At 38.8% G+C, this 13,797-nt stretch overlaps 1 protein-coding gene across 1 annotated transcript; it reads left to right on the top strand.

Moving 5' to 3' along the window:
- Positions 1–5,657: 5,657 nt before the first annotated feature.
- On the top strand, positions 5,658–8,346 carry LOC132182685 (tricyclene synthase TPS4, chloroplastic). The gene is made up of 7 exons (XM_059595999.2): positions 5,658–5,888; positions 6,086–6,356; positions 6,452–6,824; positions 6,952–7,170; positions 7,338–7,476; positions 7,566–7,814; positions 7,922–8,346. The coding sequence occupies exons 1-7, from the start codon at positions 5,658–5,660 to the stop codon at positions 8,219–8,221; spliced, it is 1,782 nt and encodes a 593-aa protein (XP_059451982.2). The 3' UTR covers positions 8,222–8,346.
- Positions 8,347–13,797: the final 5,451 nt, after the last annotated feature.

The following is a 13,797-nucleotide window of genomic DNA, read 5'->3' as shown; positions in this document are numbered from 1 at the left end:
CACCCTCATGAACGTGCTAGGTGCATTGGATAATCCGAACGGCATTACCAACCATTCAAAGAGTCCCTCCTGTGTCTTAAACGTTGTTTTCCACTCATCATTTGGTCGCACCCAAATTTGATGGTATCCACTCCTTAGGTCCAGCTTGGTGAATATCGTTGCCCCACTCAATTGATCTAACAAATCATCCAACCGGGGAATAGAGAACCAATATCTCACGGTGATCTTGTTTATGGCCCTACTATCCACGCACATCTTCCATGAACCATCCTTCTTAGGGGTGAGTAAAGCCAGTACCGCACAAGGACTCAAGCTTTCTCGAATGTGTCCTTTGGCTAATAACCCCTCCATTTGTCGCCTCAATTGTTCATTCTCTTTGGGGCTCATGCGGTAGTGTGGTCGATTGGTAGGTTCGATCCCGGCACCAAATCAATTTGGTGTTGTATGTCACGAAGAGGAGGTAGCTCATCGGGTAACTCAACTGGAAATACATCTGCAAATTCTTCGACTAACCCCTTGGCTTCTTCCGGCACCTCTTCTACCTTCTTTCCTTCTTTACATACTAGTAAGTACCCACAATCCGCTTTTAGCATCTCCTTAATGAACTCATGTCTGGCCAAAAATGTTTGACCCATTCCGGTTGACGGTTTGGGACATTCACCCGGATCGGGAAGGAGAGTGAGCTTCACATTGTCAACCAAGAAGCTGTATGTGTTCTTCCTTCCATCATGGTGCGCATTCCTATTATATTGCCATGGTCTCCCAAGTAATATATGGCACGCATCCATTGCCACCACGTCACACCACACTTTATCCTTATATCTTTTCCCAATTGAAAAACTCACAAGGCAACGTTTAGACACAATTACCTCATCTCCTTTCTTGAGCCACTCCAAGCGATATGGGGTAGGGTGCTTCTCCGTTGTAAGGCCCAATTTCTGAACCACTTCCTCAGTCACGACGTTCTCACAGCTACCCCCATCAATAACAAGTTTGCACCTCTTGCCTTCAACCGTGCAAATTGTATGGAAAAGATTATGGCGCTGTCTGTCATCTCCCTCTACCTTCTGGGGTGTATAACATATCCTTCGCACCATCAATAAAGGAGTGTCATCCCTAGTGGCAAATTCTTCTTCGGCCCCATCGTAATCATCAAAATTTGCTGCTTGCTCTTCTCCATTGCCTTGTTCATCGAAGGTTTCTCCCGAATCGACGAGTAGGGCCTTTCCATACTTCTCACCCTTACGACAATCCGCCATTCGGTGGCCCATCTCTCCACAACGAAAACACTTGGGCCTAGTTGCAGCCCCTGGTCAGCTTGGCTGCCCCACAAGTGTGGGGTTTTTACTTGGGCCGGTAACTTGGGAAGGGGCCTCCCGAGTTGTGAACGGAACCCTTGGCCGGTTGTAGCTTCCACCGCTGCTACGTCCAAATGAGTTGAATGACCCACGTGCCGACGCCTTCTCAATTAACAACGCCCTTTGATGAGCCTCTGACACCTTAGAGGGGTCAAATAGGTTCAATGTGTGTTGAATTTGTGGCCTTAACCCTCCAATATACTGGGACACTAATTGCTCCTCCGTCTCAGACAAATCAACTCGTGTCAATAATTTGTAGAACTCCTCCATGTATTCATCTACGGACTTCGAAACTTGACTCCAATTTTGCAGCCATTGATACATGGTGCGTAGGTAGTTATGTGGCAAAAAGGCGGGTCACATCTTGCCCAATAATTGCTCCCAATTGTCGAACTTTCGCTTGCCCTTGCGTGCCTTAGCTTGCTTCAATTGCTGCCACCACGCCATGGCCCTTCCCTGAAATTTGGTTGTGACCAAAGAAACTCGCTGAACTTCCGGTAGCTCCTTGAAGTCGAAAATCTCTTCAATTGCCGCCACCCAATCTAGAAATTCTTTGGGTTCCAGGCCCCCGTGGAATTCTGGAATCTCAAGTTTGAACCCGCTCTCCCACCGATTAGCATGAGCTTGTGCAGGGGGTCGACGACCCTCATTCGGCGCTCCGCAAAAGGGTTTGCAGATCCATACCCGTTGTCGTCTTCGTCTTCCTCCTCCGGCGTGCGTGGTGGGAGTCGACGTAGACGCCAGTCATGGAGGCGTGCGTCGGCCAGTTGGGTGGTGAAGTCTTCAATTTGATCCCTCATAGCCGCAATCTGCCCTTCTTTCTCGTTTCCGGTGTCACCTTATGTTCTTTATGAACTGAATCATCGCGTTCATACACGTTGTGTAAGCTTGCAAAGCGGTTGCCCTTCCTCCCTCCTGTGTTTGGAGCCATGGAAAGTGACTGAGCTCTGATACTAACTGATGCAGCCTGACTATGTGGAAGTGAATAAAACAATACAAGAAGAAGGATAAATAATTCTTAGATCTTAAGTCTATTAAGGATCTGAGAATTCTTCTCAAAACAATAGAGTCTATCTAGGGTTTTAAGAAAAATATGAAGAAAACTCATCTGAGTAATTCTTATTGAAGGAAAACTGATCAAATAACATAAACCGTCTTTTTAAGGGGCTATAATTATGTATTTATAGCCCCAAAACCCCTAATACTAATAAAGAATGGAATTAGGGCTCCCACAACCCTAATCCAAGTAAAACAAGTAAACTAAGTCGGTTTAAAACAAATAATAGCGGAAAAATAACATAGAAGGCCCCGAGTGCGCTCGATCGCAGGTAGAGTGCAATTGATCGTACTACCAGAGACTTTTGCGCTCGATCTTGCGATTGATCATAGGTGCGGTTGCAGTTTCAGGGACTTCTGTGCTCAATCGTGCGATCGATCGTTGAAGCAGGGGCCATCGGTCACAGTTCCAGAACTCCATTCTCTAAAACAGGGGAACTGCGCTCGATCACAAGCAAGGTGCGATCGATCGCAATTCCTGGGGCTACTTCTTTTACTGCGCGAGTCTGGGATCTTGTCACCATCTTCTGGGGCGTCTTCACACACTTATCCCTTCGGGTCTTCCTCATATACTCACAGGCATTGTAGTCTACATCAGAGTGTCACTTTTCAAAACATTTAGAACGTCTTATCTTATGATAGAGATGATTATTTTGAAGTTTATGTTTTTGGCTTTGATAGTTATATTTTGGGCCTGTTTGGGATTTCGATTTTAAGAAGTGCGATTTTAAAAATTGTGTTTTTAAAATCGTTACTTTTTAAAATCGCACAGGCATTTGGTAAAACATGCTAAAAAGTTTTTTTTTTTTTTTTTTTTTTTTTATCAATTGAGTGTTTGGATAACATTAGCATATAATTGCGGTTTCATGACCAAATTACCAATAAGGACATTTCTTTATAACAGTAAAATAACTAACATTGTCTATAACTCCATTTTTAACACCTATGCAAACAAATGACTTATAATTTGACATTAACTTTGAGTTTTCTACTTAGGCAATTATATATTGCTATATTACTTGTTTCTATATGCCTTTTTCTTTTTGTATTTTTTTTTCTTGAAACATATTCAAAACAGACATATAATAAAAAATAAAAGAACAATCCATTAAATTAAACTAATAATGAGAAATTTTTTTTTTAAAAAAAAATCATAAATTATCACTGTTTATTACCCATTAAAAATATATATTAAAAAAAAATATCACAAATTGTTAGAGTGCATTACCCATTAAAAAATAAAAATAAAAATCCATCACAAATTGTTACTATACAGTACCTTTAAAAAAAAAAAAAAAAAGAAGCCATAAAAAATCGTCACTATACATATTACTATGCAGTACACAGTGACCTGAGAAAAATCATCATCTTGGTCGCTGTACATTTTTTTTTTTTTTAAAAAAAAAAAGAAAAAGCCTCACACAGTTACTATACACGCACTATCACATTACTATGCGTGTACAGTGATCTATTACTGCATACTATGATAGATTGCAGATCACTATGCATGCATGGTAATCTAAATAAAATTTTGAAAAAAAAAATCACAACCTTACTTTGTAGAAATGGTTGAAGAACATAAACGTATATATAAAAAGGCACAGTAATCACACAAACCACATAAAATAACACCGAACACCAAATAGTGAAAAGTTTTATAAAAGCAAAGGAGTTATATGGAGAGAGATAAAATATTTAGGTGAGATTATTACCTGGAAAAGGGGCGGAGAGATGGACAACAGCGACGCACACTGCTACAGGGCAGAGAAAGGATGAACGAGACAGAGAGGATGAAGAAAAAAAAAAAAAGAAGAGAAAATAAGGGTTTTAATATATTTTAGGTGGATATTTTTGGTATTTTTTTCATTCCCGCTAAAAAAAAGGTAGCTATTACGCCAAATATCTTTTTAATAGAAATCGTGATTTTATTTTAAATTCACACTTTTTTCAAATAAGCACCTTCTAATTAGCTTATGAAAATCGTAGATTTTTTTGTGATTTTAAAATTGCAATTTGGTTTAAAATTGCAGATTATTTTTTTAAAAACGCACCCTTTATGTGTTAGGAAATTAATCCTATTTCTCAAGACCCGTGAGATGCGAAAAATAAGAAGAATGTGGAATAACAAAGATAAGCAATTACACACGACACAAAAATTTAGTGGTTCGGCTTAACAAGCTTACATCTACTGACGGAGATGACCCAAAGAAAATTCATTATCAAAAGATGAGTACAAGAGAGGAACAGGGTGAGAAAATCACTCAAACCCAAAGCCCCAAATACACCCAATTCTCACTTTGCCCAAAGGAGAGTAATAACAAAAAATGAGAAAAAGACACTCTTTCTTGCTCTCTCTTTTTCTATCTATTGTTGGCCCACCAAAGCAAATATTACTTTGATTTTTGCTTTCTTCACATTGCTGCACAACACTTGTCTTTATATAGGAGCACATAGTCCGTGCTTTTTTCTTACTAAAAGTCCAACAAGAAACCCACTTTTGTGTAAGACAAAAACTTCAACCCCAACCATGAAAGGGAATTCCAATCCTTATATAACACATCAAAACCGGTTAGGTCCCACCCCTAGGTTCAAGGCACACATTCCCCACATTATGTTGTTGGAATAGTTATTAGTTTGTGAAGTTTGATGGGTGCTTTTATGGAAAAGATCGCACTACGTGTTTGCAAGTTTGGTTGCGTGGTTCACATTCTAAGTGGACTTGTCAATGCGTATGACAATACATGTCGAGACTTTTTACGTACACAGTTCGTAATTGACAACACATTTATCAGGAGATGGATCGCACATGAGAGATGGTACTCTGCCAATGAGTTTCACGTTTTGCTGAGGAAACACACACATAAATCCAGTGACCCACAAGTCATTGAGCTTAATTATTATCAACTCACATTATTAGGAGAACTGTCAACTTACGCCTCTTCCTCCATTGCTTATGATGATCATTGACAAATTGCATGTCAAGTTTACAACATATGTCCAATCAGGAGATGGATCGGACATGAGAATCTTTAAGAGTACCTCCGCCAATGAGTTCCTCGTTTTGCTGAGGAAAAACGCACATAAATCCAGTGACCCACATTATTATTTGCCCCGAAGATCAATGACCAACAAGTTACTGAGGTCCTCTCTCTCTCTCTCTCTCTCTCTCTATATATATATATATATAGAGCTTCATGCCTTCCTATGAAAATTACAGGCAAATTAATTATAAGATAAAGAGGAATGGCACTTATACACCTATTCCCCTTATCCCAGAATTTCTCCTTGCCACATAACATACCTAAATATCCCTTGAAAACTAGACCTCTTCTTCTCGACCACAAATATGGGCACTACTCTCGATGCTTTGCGAGTATACCAACTTCCCATTCACAAGTTGAACGACAATCCGCCAATTACCAGCCAAGCTCCTGGAGTTACGATTTTTTGCAGTCCTTAAAGAATGATTATGCGGTAACCAACTTGCTTTATTTCCCCTCAACCCTCATCCCCACTGATCATTTGATTTATTTATTTTTTAATTAAAGTCAAAATGCGTCTTTGCAACTAAACATGACAAGACACAAGGCACGTTTGACCAATAAGATGAAACATTATCATCATTAACGTACGGTATACATGTTTATCTCAAATTGTGATCATGCATGCAGGATGAAAAGTACAAAGACAGGGCAAAGAAGCTGGAGGAGGATGTGAGGAGTATGATTAATAATGAAAATACCGACTTATTGGCAACTCTTGAACTGATTGATGATGTTCAAAGATTAGGTTTGGGATACCGATTTGAGAGGGAAATAAAAAGAGCCCTTGACAACTTTGCATCTTCAAAAGGCTATAATGATGAAAGAATTGAGAAGAGTCTCCATGCTACTGCTCTAAGCTTTAGGCTCCTCAGACAACAAGGCTATCAGGTCTTCCAAGGTACGTATATGATACAGACGCTAATTAAAGCTTCTTCATTTCATTTCCCATGTTCATCTCACCATCTTCTTATATCATATTTGTACGAAACACAGATGTATTTAACAGTTTCAAGAACGATAGTGGGAATTTCAAGGAATGCCTTACAAAGAATGTCAAAGGAATGTTGAGTTTATATGAAGCTTCTTATCTTGGCTTTGAAGGAGAAAACCTCTTGGACGAGGCCACGACATTCACAAGAATGCATCTCAAGGACCTCAAAGGAGATGTGAGCAAAAGCATGGCAGAACAAGTTAGTCATGCATTGGAGGTTCCATTGCACCATAGAATGCTAAGGCTAGAAGCTCGGTGGTATATTGAGGCATACAATAAGAGGGAAGATGCAAATTCTCTTCTACTTGAACTTGCAAAGTTGGATTTTAACATAGTGCAGTCTGTGTTTCAAAGAGAAATTCAAGATGTGTCAAGGTAAAAAATGTTCAAACTATTTATTCAAATCACTATAAGGTAGGCGTTTGTTAAAAGATGAAAATTGACTTTGCCATGGCTTGAACGCTAAGTGGAAACGTATTTGGTTTCACTTTATGACTTTTAGGTGGTGGAAAGATATGGGCCTGGCAAACAACCTGAGTTTCACCAGAGATAGACTGATGGAATGCTTCGTTTGGGCTGTTGGAATAGCCTTCGAACCCCAATTAAGTAATCTTCGTAAAGGGTTAACGAAAGTGGCTGCTCTTGTAACCACCATTGATGATGTCTATGATGTTTATGGCACTTTGGATGAACTAGAGCTGTTTACAGATGCTGTAGAAAGGTTAATACCTGATAACTTTTCTCCTTCCCCTTCTCATCCTCTTCCCCCCGGCCCCCGCCACCCCCACAAAGAACAATTTGTAATATCATGGAATTCCGTACTGGCAACTTTTATGTTATGCAACTAATAAGCAAACCTTAATTTTAATTTCTTGATTGTGTTTTAAGATGGGATATCAATGCCTTGAAAAATCTTCCCCACTATATGAAGTTATGCTTCTTAGCTCTCTACAACACTGTCAATGAGATGGCATATGAAACTCTTAAGGAGAAAGGAGAAAACACCCTTCCATACCTAACAAAAGCGGTATGTGCAACCACTTCTATTTTTTTTTTAAAGATGAATTGCATTTTGTTTGAAATTTTAAATCTAACAATCTTCTTCTTTTATTTTAGTGGGCTGATCTGTGCAAAGCATTCCTACAAGAAGCAAAATGGTGTTACAACAAAGATATGCCAACTTTTAAGGACTATCTTGACAATGCTTGGCTATCCGTTTCTGGGGCAGTGTTCCTTGTTCATGCTTATTTTTTTTGGAATCAAAAGTTCACAAAGCAGGCAATTGAGGGCTTAGAAAAATATTTTAACCTTTTGCGTTGGCCATCAATTATTTTTCGACTTTGCAATGATTTGAGTACTTCGACGGTATTCTTTTTATAGCATCCATTTTGGGTAAATGATTTTTAAGGTTTAATTCATCATTGGAATCACTACTTCACACTAACATATTTAATTGTTTATTTGAAATGCAGGGAGAGTTAAAGAGAGGTGAAATTGCAAATTCAATCAATTGCTACATGTGTGAAACCGGTGTTTATGAGGAAGTTGCTAGCAAACACATGAGTAACATGATTGAGAGGACTTGGAAAAAGATGAATGAAGAGCGAGTAGTTGATTCTCCATTTGGAGAACGTTTAGTGGTAACAGCAATAAACCTTGCTCGGATTGCCCAATGCACGTACCAATATGGAGATGGGCACGGAGCACCAGACATTAAAGCAAAAAATCGAGTCATGTCATTGATAGTAGAGCCTATTGCACTAGTTGAGTGATGGACTCTTGTTTATCTATTTAGAACATGTATGTGGCAAAGATGTGTGCTGAGAATGAAATATTTGGTTCCAAATAAAGTAGAGGTCTTCTAGCTACAAAATGTTACACTTTAATGATTGATGGAGCTTTTGGGCCTCCGTTTTTTTTTTTTTTTTTTTTTTGGCCGTTTTATTGGAATAATAATAATAATAATAAAAAATATACAAAAGTGTGGGGTTTACTGTCGGTTTAATTATTATTTAGTACTAACCATTTTCGAAAATTACCTATAGTACATTTAGAAATATAGATTCAAAGTGTTGTTAACGGTGCTATAATTTAATTATAATTTTTCTAAATTGATGTAATAGTTACGTAATACTTATTGTGTTGGTCATTAATTATTAATGTGACAGTGACCATATTACTCACTACTACAATAAAGATGTACTTTTAGCGTTTCAAAAACACTATGAATTTGGGAAAAAAAACACCATTAATTTTTTTATTATTTTCTTTTATCACATTTCTTTTTCTCGACGTCATTTTTTTGGGACCCTTAAGTTTTTTTGGTTGATCAAAGTAAAAAATTCACAATGTAAAAAAGACTGTCAGGAAATTCTATAATTTTCTCGTCGTTTAGGGTTTAGTTAATTTCCTAAACCAGAGTGTGCTATATGAAACATTACAACAAAGAAAAATCAAAACACAATCTTTTAAAATAATAATAATAATACACAAGCATATATGATTATTCCGTATGAACTATATATATGTAACAAACAATGTGGCATGTGAAGCACTGATATAAATCATATTAATATATTAATATGATTTATACTCTCTAAATTAAAGGATTTGACATGATTAGGTACTAATAAGGCCTTTAAAAGGATTAAAGATAAAGTATGGAACTATTTGCACAACTAGAAGGTCTGGTTCCTCTCGGAAGCAGGGATATAAGTTTTACTGAAAGCCGTATGTGGTTCAAGCAATCTCCACCTACATTATAAGTGTCTTTCAACTTTAACCCACTCCATGTAAGTAAATTAATGGGATGATGCAGAAGTTTTAGTGGAAGCATAAAGAGAACAATTCCAAGATTCATTGGATGAGCGGAAAACGAATGGGTTTTTCTAAAGCTCAAGGTGAAATGAGATTTAGAGATTCGGCGATCTTCAATAAAGCTCTATTGGCCAATGTTGGCGGCTTTTGCAGAATCGATCCCAACTCCTTCGCAGCAAGTAATCATCAAGTCAAAATGTTATATATCCACATAGTGTTGGCCGCTGACAATGTTTTTTCCTACTTAAGATAAGATTTTGATCAAACAAAATGGAACAAGTCATACAAAGATTTATCTAGATGGTTCTCCATCCATCTAGAATGTTCTTTACAAAGATTATTCTAGATGGTTCTCCATCTATTTAGAAGGTTCTCTTCAAGATGTATCTAGATGATTCTCTATTCATTTAGAAGGTTCTCAATTTGTCTTCATCATCTAGAAGGTTCTACCTTGGAGGCCAAGTTCATTCATCTAGAAGGTTCTAACTTGGGGGCTAAGTTCATCATCTAGATGATTCTAACTTTGGCTATAAATAGCCAAGGGGCCTTATGCCTTAGATGATTGATGCTTGAGGAAGATCAAAAACAACACACACAAGAAGAGAAGTCAAGAGAGCTTCAGTTATACTCCAGAGAGAGAGAGTTAAGAAAAGAGTGTTTGAATACACCACTGAGAGTTTATATTAGTTTCAACAGAGGTTGTTTCTCTCTGTATTATTTTACTCTTGTATTAACTCAAGTTTTGCATAACTTGAGTAAACACCACTGTAACAAGTTGTTTATAGTGGATTGATCGGAGTTAGTCCCGTGGATGTAGGCCCACTGCCGAACTACGTAAATACTGTGTGTTGATCTCTTGCATTTATCATTCCATTATTATTTTGTGGAGTTTGCACAACCATTGAGTCAAGGGTGTGTCCATCCCTAACAAGTGATATCAGAGCCAGGCTGATGGTAATGCGGTACTATTCACCGACGTCTTTCATTTGAAGATTGTTGTGCAATTTCAATGGACGGTACAAGCTGCAGAATGATAAGCCTAAATGGTAGCAATTGGCTACTTTGGAAGGGCAAGATGTTGGACATACTTTACTATAAAGATATGTATGCTCCAATTAAAGGTGACACAGCCAAGCTAAAGGAGACTTCAGATGCAGAGTGGAAGAAATTAAATTTACAAGTAGTTGGTCTCATTCGGCAATGGGTGGATGACAAAGTATACCATCATATTTCCAATGAAACCAATGCTCGTGAATTATGGAAGAAGCTGACAGCAAGATACGAGCGAAAGACAGCCGTAAACAAAGCCTTCTTGATTCGACAACTTGTTAACTTGAAGTTTAAGGAGGGTGCCTCAGTTTTCGACCATTTGAATGATTTTCAGAATATCGTAAATCAACTGAACACTATGAGGATGACTCTTGATGAGGAGCTACAAGCTTTGATGCTCTTGAGCTCTCTACCAAATAGCTGGGAAACCTTGGTGGTGTCCTTGAGTAACTCTACTCCCGATGGCAAGATGACCATGGAGCAAGTTACAAGCAGCATGTTCAATGAAGAAACTAGAAGACAGGCTGTTGGGACTGACAGTGCACAAGCTCTTGTCATAGAGAACAGGGGCAGAAGCAAAAACAGAGGTTTCAAGAGTCGTGATAAATCTAAAGGGAGGTCAAAGTCAAGAGGGAAGTCCATTGAAAGAAGAAAATGTTATCATTGCGGCAAGGAGGGTCATATGAAGAGAAATTGCTATGCTTGGAAGTGAGAACAAAACCAAGCTGACTACAACCAAAGAAACTATGATGAAAAGAATACAATTGCCACTTGTTTGGGGCAAGATGTGGTAGTTCTATCTTATGGCGCTGGGGATTGTTTGCATGTTGCGGGTAATGATGAGGAGTGGGTTGTAGACACCGCTGCCTCTTACCATGCTACTCTTAACAAGGAGATCTTCACATCATACAAAGCAGGAGACTTTAGTATGGTAAGAATGGGTAACACTAGCAACTCGAAGATAGTTGGGGTTGGTAACATCCGTGCTCAAACCAATGTCGGGTGTACATTGATTTTGAAGGATGTTCGATATATTCCCGACCTGCATCTCAATCTCATATCTGGTAATATCCTTGATAAAGAAGGGTATGAAAGTTACTTTGGCAAAGGAGTTTGGAAGCTCACCAAGGGATCTTTGGTGGTGGCTAGAGGCAAGTCTTGTTGTTCATTATACGAGACACATATGAAGGTGTGTCGTGATGGGTTGTTCGTTGTGGAAGATAGTTCATCTCCAAATTTATAGCACAAAAGGCTGGGTCACATGAGTGAGAAAGGGCTGCGGATTTTGGCAAAGAAGTCGCTCATTCCTATTAACAAAGGTAAAGCTCTTAATCCATGTGAACATTGTTTATTCGGGAAGCAGCATAGAGTTTCTTTTGCAACGTCTTCACAAAAAAAATCTACTATTCTGGAGAGGGTCTACTCAGATGTTTGTGGACCTATCAAAGTTCCAACCTTGGGTGGCAATAGATATTTTGTCACATTCATTGATGATGCATCAAGGAAAGTGTAGGTCTATCTATTAAAGACAAAAGATCAAGTCTTTGATATCTTTCAACAATTCCATGCCATGGTTGAAAGAGAGACTAGAAAGTAGTTGAAGTGTCTCCATACTGACAACGAAGGAGAATATACTATGAAGAAATTCAGAAGCTTTTGCTTAGAGCATGGAATAAGGCATGAAAGGATTGTGCCAGGCACCCCACAACACAATGGTATTGCGGAGAGGATGAACCGCACCATTGTAGAAAGAGTTAGATGCATGCTAAAAATGGCTGGATTACACAAGTCATTTTGGGGAGAGGCCACTCTGACAGTCTGCTATTTAATCAACCGTTCACCTTTAGTTCCTTTGGGTTTCGACATACCGAAGAGAGTATGGAGCAGAAGAGATGTCTCATATTCTCATCTGAAGGTATTCGGATGCAAGGCCTTTGCACATTTTCCAAAGGAGAACAGGTTGAAGCTTGATGACAAGGCACTTCCTTGTATTTTTCTGGGTTATGGAAATGAAGAATTTGGATTCAAGCTATGGGATTCAATCAAGAGGAAGATTGTCAGAAGTTGAGATGTGGTTTTCTATGAAGACCAATTCTATGGTGATGCAGATAAACCTGAGAAGTCTAAAGCTGCGATTGAAGATATAGTTGATTTATCTTCCAATCCTTCTCAGCATACTCCAGATGAGGAAGTTTTGCATGATGCTACACCAGAATTGACTCCCAGTGATGAGCCAGAGTTGCTTGATAATAATGAAGATACTGAGCAGGGGGAGCATCCTCATGATCAGGAAGATTCAAGATCTCAGGTTAGAAGATCTACGAGAGAGCAGAGACCGTCATCCAAATATCCTACTTCAGAATATATTTTGCTTACTGAAGAGGGAGAGCTAGAGAGTTTCCAAGAAGTACAATCTCATAAGGATAAAATCTGCTGGATAAAAGCCATGCAAGAAGAGATGAATTCCCTGCAAAAAAATGATACCTATGAGTTGGTAGAACTTCCTAAAGGAAGAAAAGCATTGAAGAACAAGTGGGTGTTCAAGCTGAAAAGGGATCGCAGTGGAAAGCTAGCAAAGTACAAAGCACGGTTAGTAGTTAAAGGCTTTGCACAAAAGAAAGGCATTGACTTTGATGAGATCTTCTCTCCAGTTGTGAAGATGAGTTCTATCACAGTCATTCTTGGTCTGACAGCTAGCTTGGATCTTGAGCTTGAACAATTGGATGTATAGATTGCATTCCTTCACGGTGATCTGAAGGAAGAGATTTACATGGCGCAGCCCGAAGGTTTTGAAGTAAAAGGAAAGGAGTACTTGGTTTGCAAATTGAAGAAAAGTCTGTATGGTCTCAAGCAAGCACCAAGACAATGGTACAAGAAGTTTGACTCATTCATGGTGGGTCACGGGTACAACAAGACTGAGGCAGACCATTGTGTTTATTTCAAGAAGTTCGATGAAGGTAACTTCATTATCCTTTTGCTATATGTTGATGATATGTTGATAGTAGGACAAGATGCAAAAATGATTAGCAACTTGAAAAAGGAGTTGTTCAAGTCCTTTGACATGAAGGACTTAGGGCCAGCTCAACAGATTTTGGGTATACAAATCATACGTGATAGAAAAGTCAAGAAGGTGTGGGTGTCACAAGAGAAGTATGTTGAATGGGTGCTTGAAAGATTCAACACGAAAAATGCTAAAACAGTTTGCACGCCACTTGCTAATCACTTTAAGCTTAGTAGAAACTCATGTCTGTGTACAGAGGAAGAGAAGAAAGCAATGGAGGTCATTCCTTACTCCTCAGCTGTTGGGAGTCTTATGTATGCCATGGTGTGCACACGACCAGACATTGCACATGGTGTAGGTACTGTCAGCAGATTTCTCTTAAATCTGGGCAAAGATCATTGGGAAGCTATGAAATGGATCTTTAGATATTTGAAGGGTACCTCCAAGTTATGCTTAATGTATGGTGGTTCCAAACCAGAA

Source organism: Corylus avellana, chromosome 5, assembly GCF_965113065.1.
Source record: "Corylus avellana chromosome 5, dhCorAvel1.hap1.2, whole genome shotgun sequence".
Classification (NCBI taxonomy): domain Eukaryota; kingdom Viridiplantae; phylum Streptophyta; class Magnoliopsida; order Fagales; family Betulaceae; genus Corylus; species Corylus avellana.
The sequence above is the reverse complement of the archived record's forward strand: the minus strand, read 5'-3'. Positions and strand labels throughout refer to the sequence as shown.

What these genes read in the sequence shown, in the direction of transcription:
- LOC132182685 (XM_059595999.2), top strand. Translation starts at nt 5,658, where the DNA reads ATGGCACTTATACACCTATTCCCCTTATCCCAGAATTTCTCCTTGCCA. An exon ending in GAAATTCAAGATGTGTCAAG is followed by an intron (nt 6,825 to 6,951) that starts GTAAAAAATGTT and finishes TATGACTTTTAG; the next exon opens with GTGGTGGAAAGATATGGGCC. An exon ending in ATGATTTGAGTACTTCGACG is followed by an intron (nt 7,815 to 7,921) that starts GTATTCTTTTTA and finishes TTTGAAATGCAG; the next exon opens with GGAGAGTTAAAGAGAGGTGA.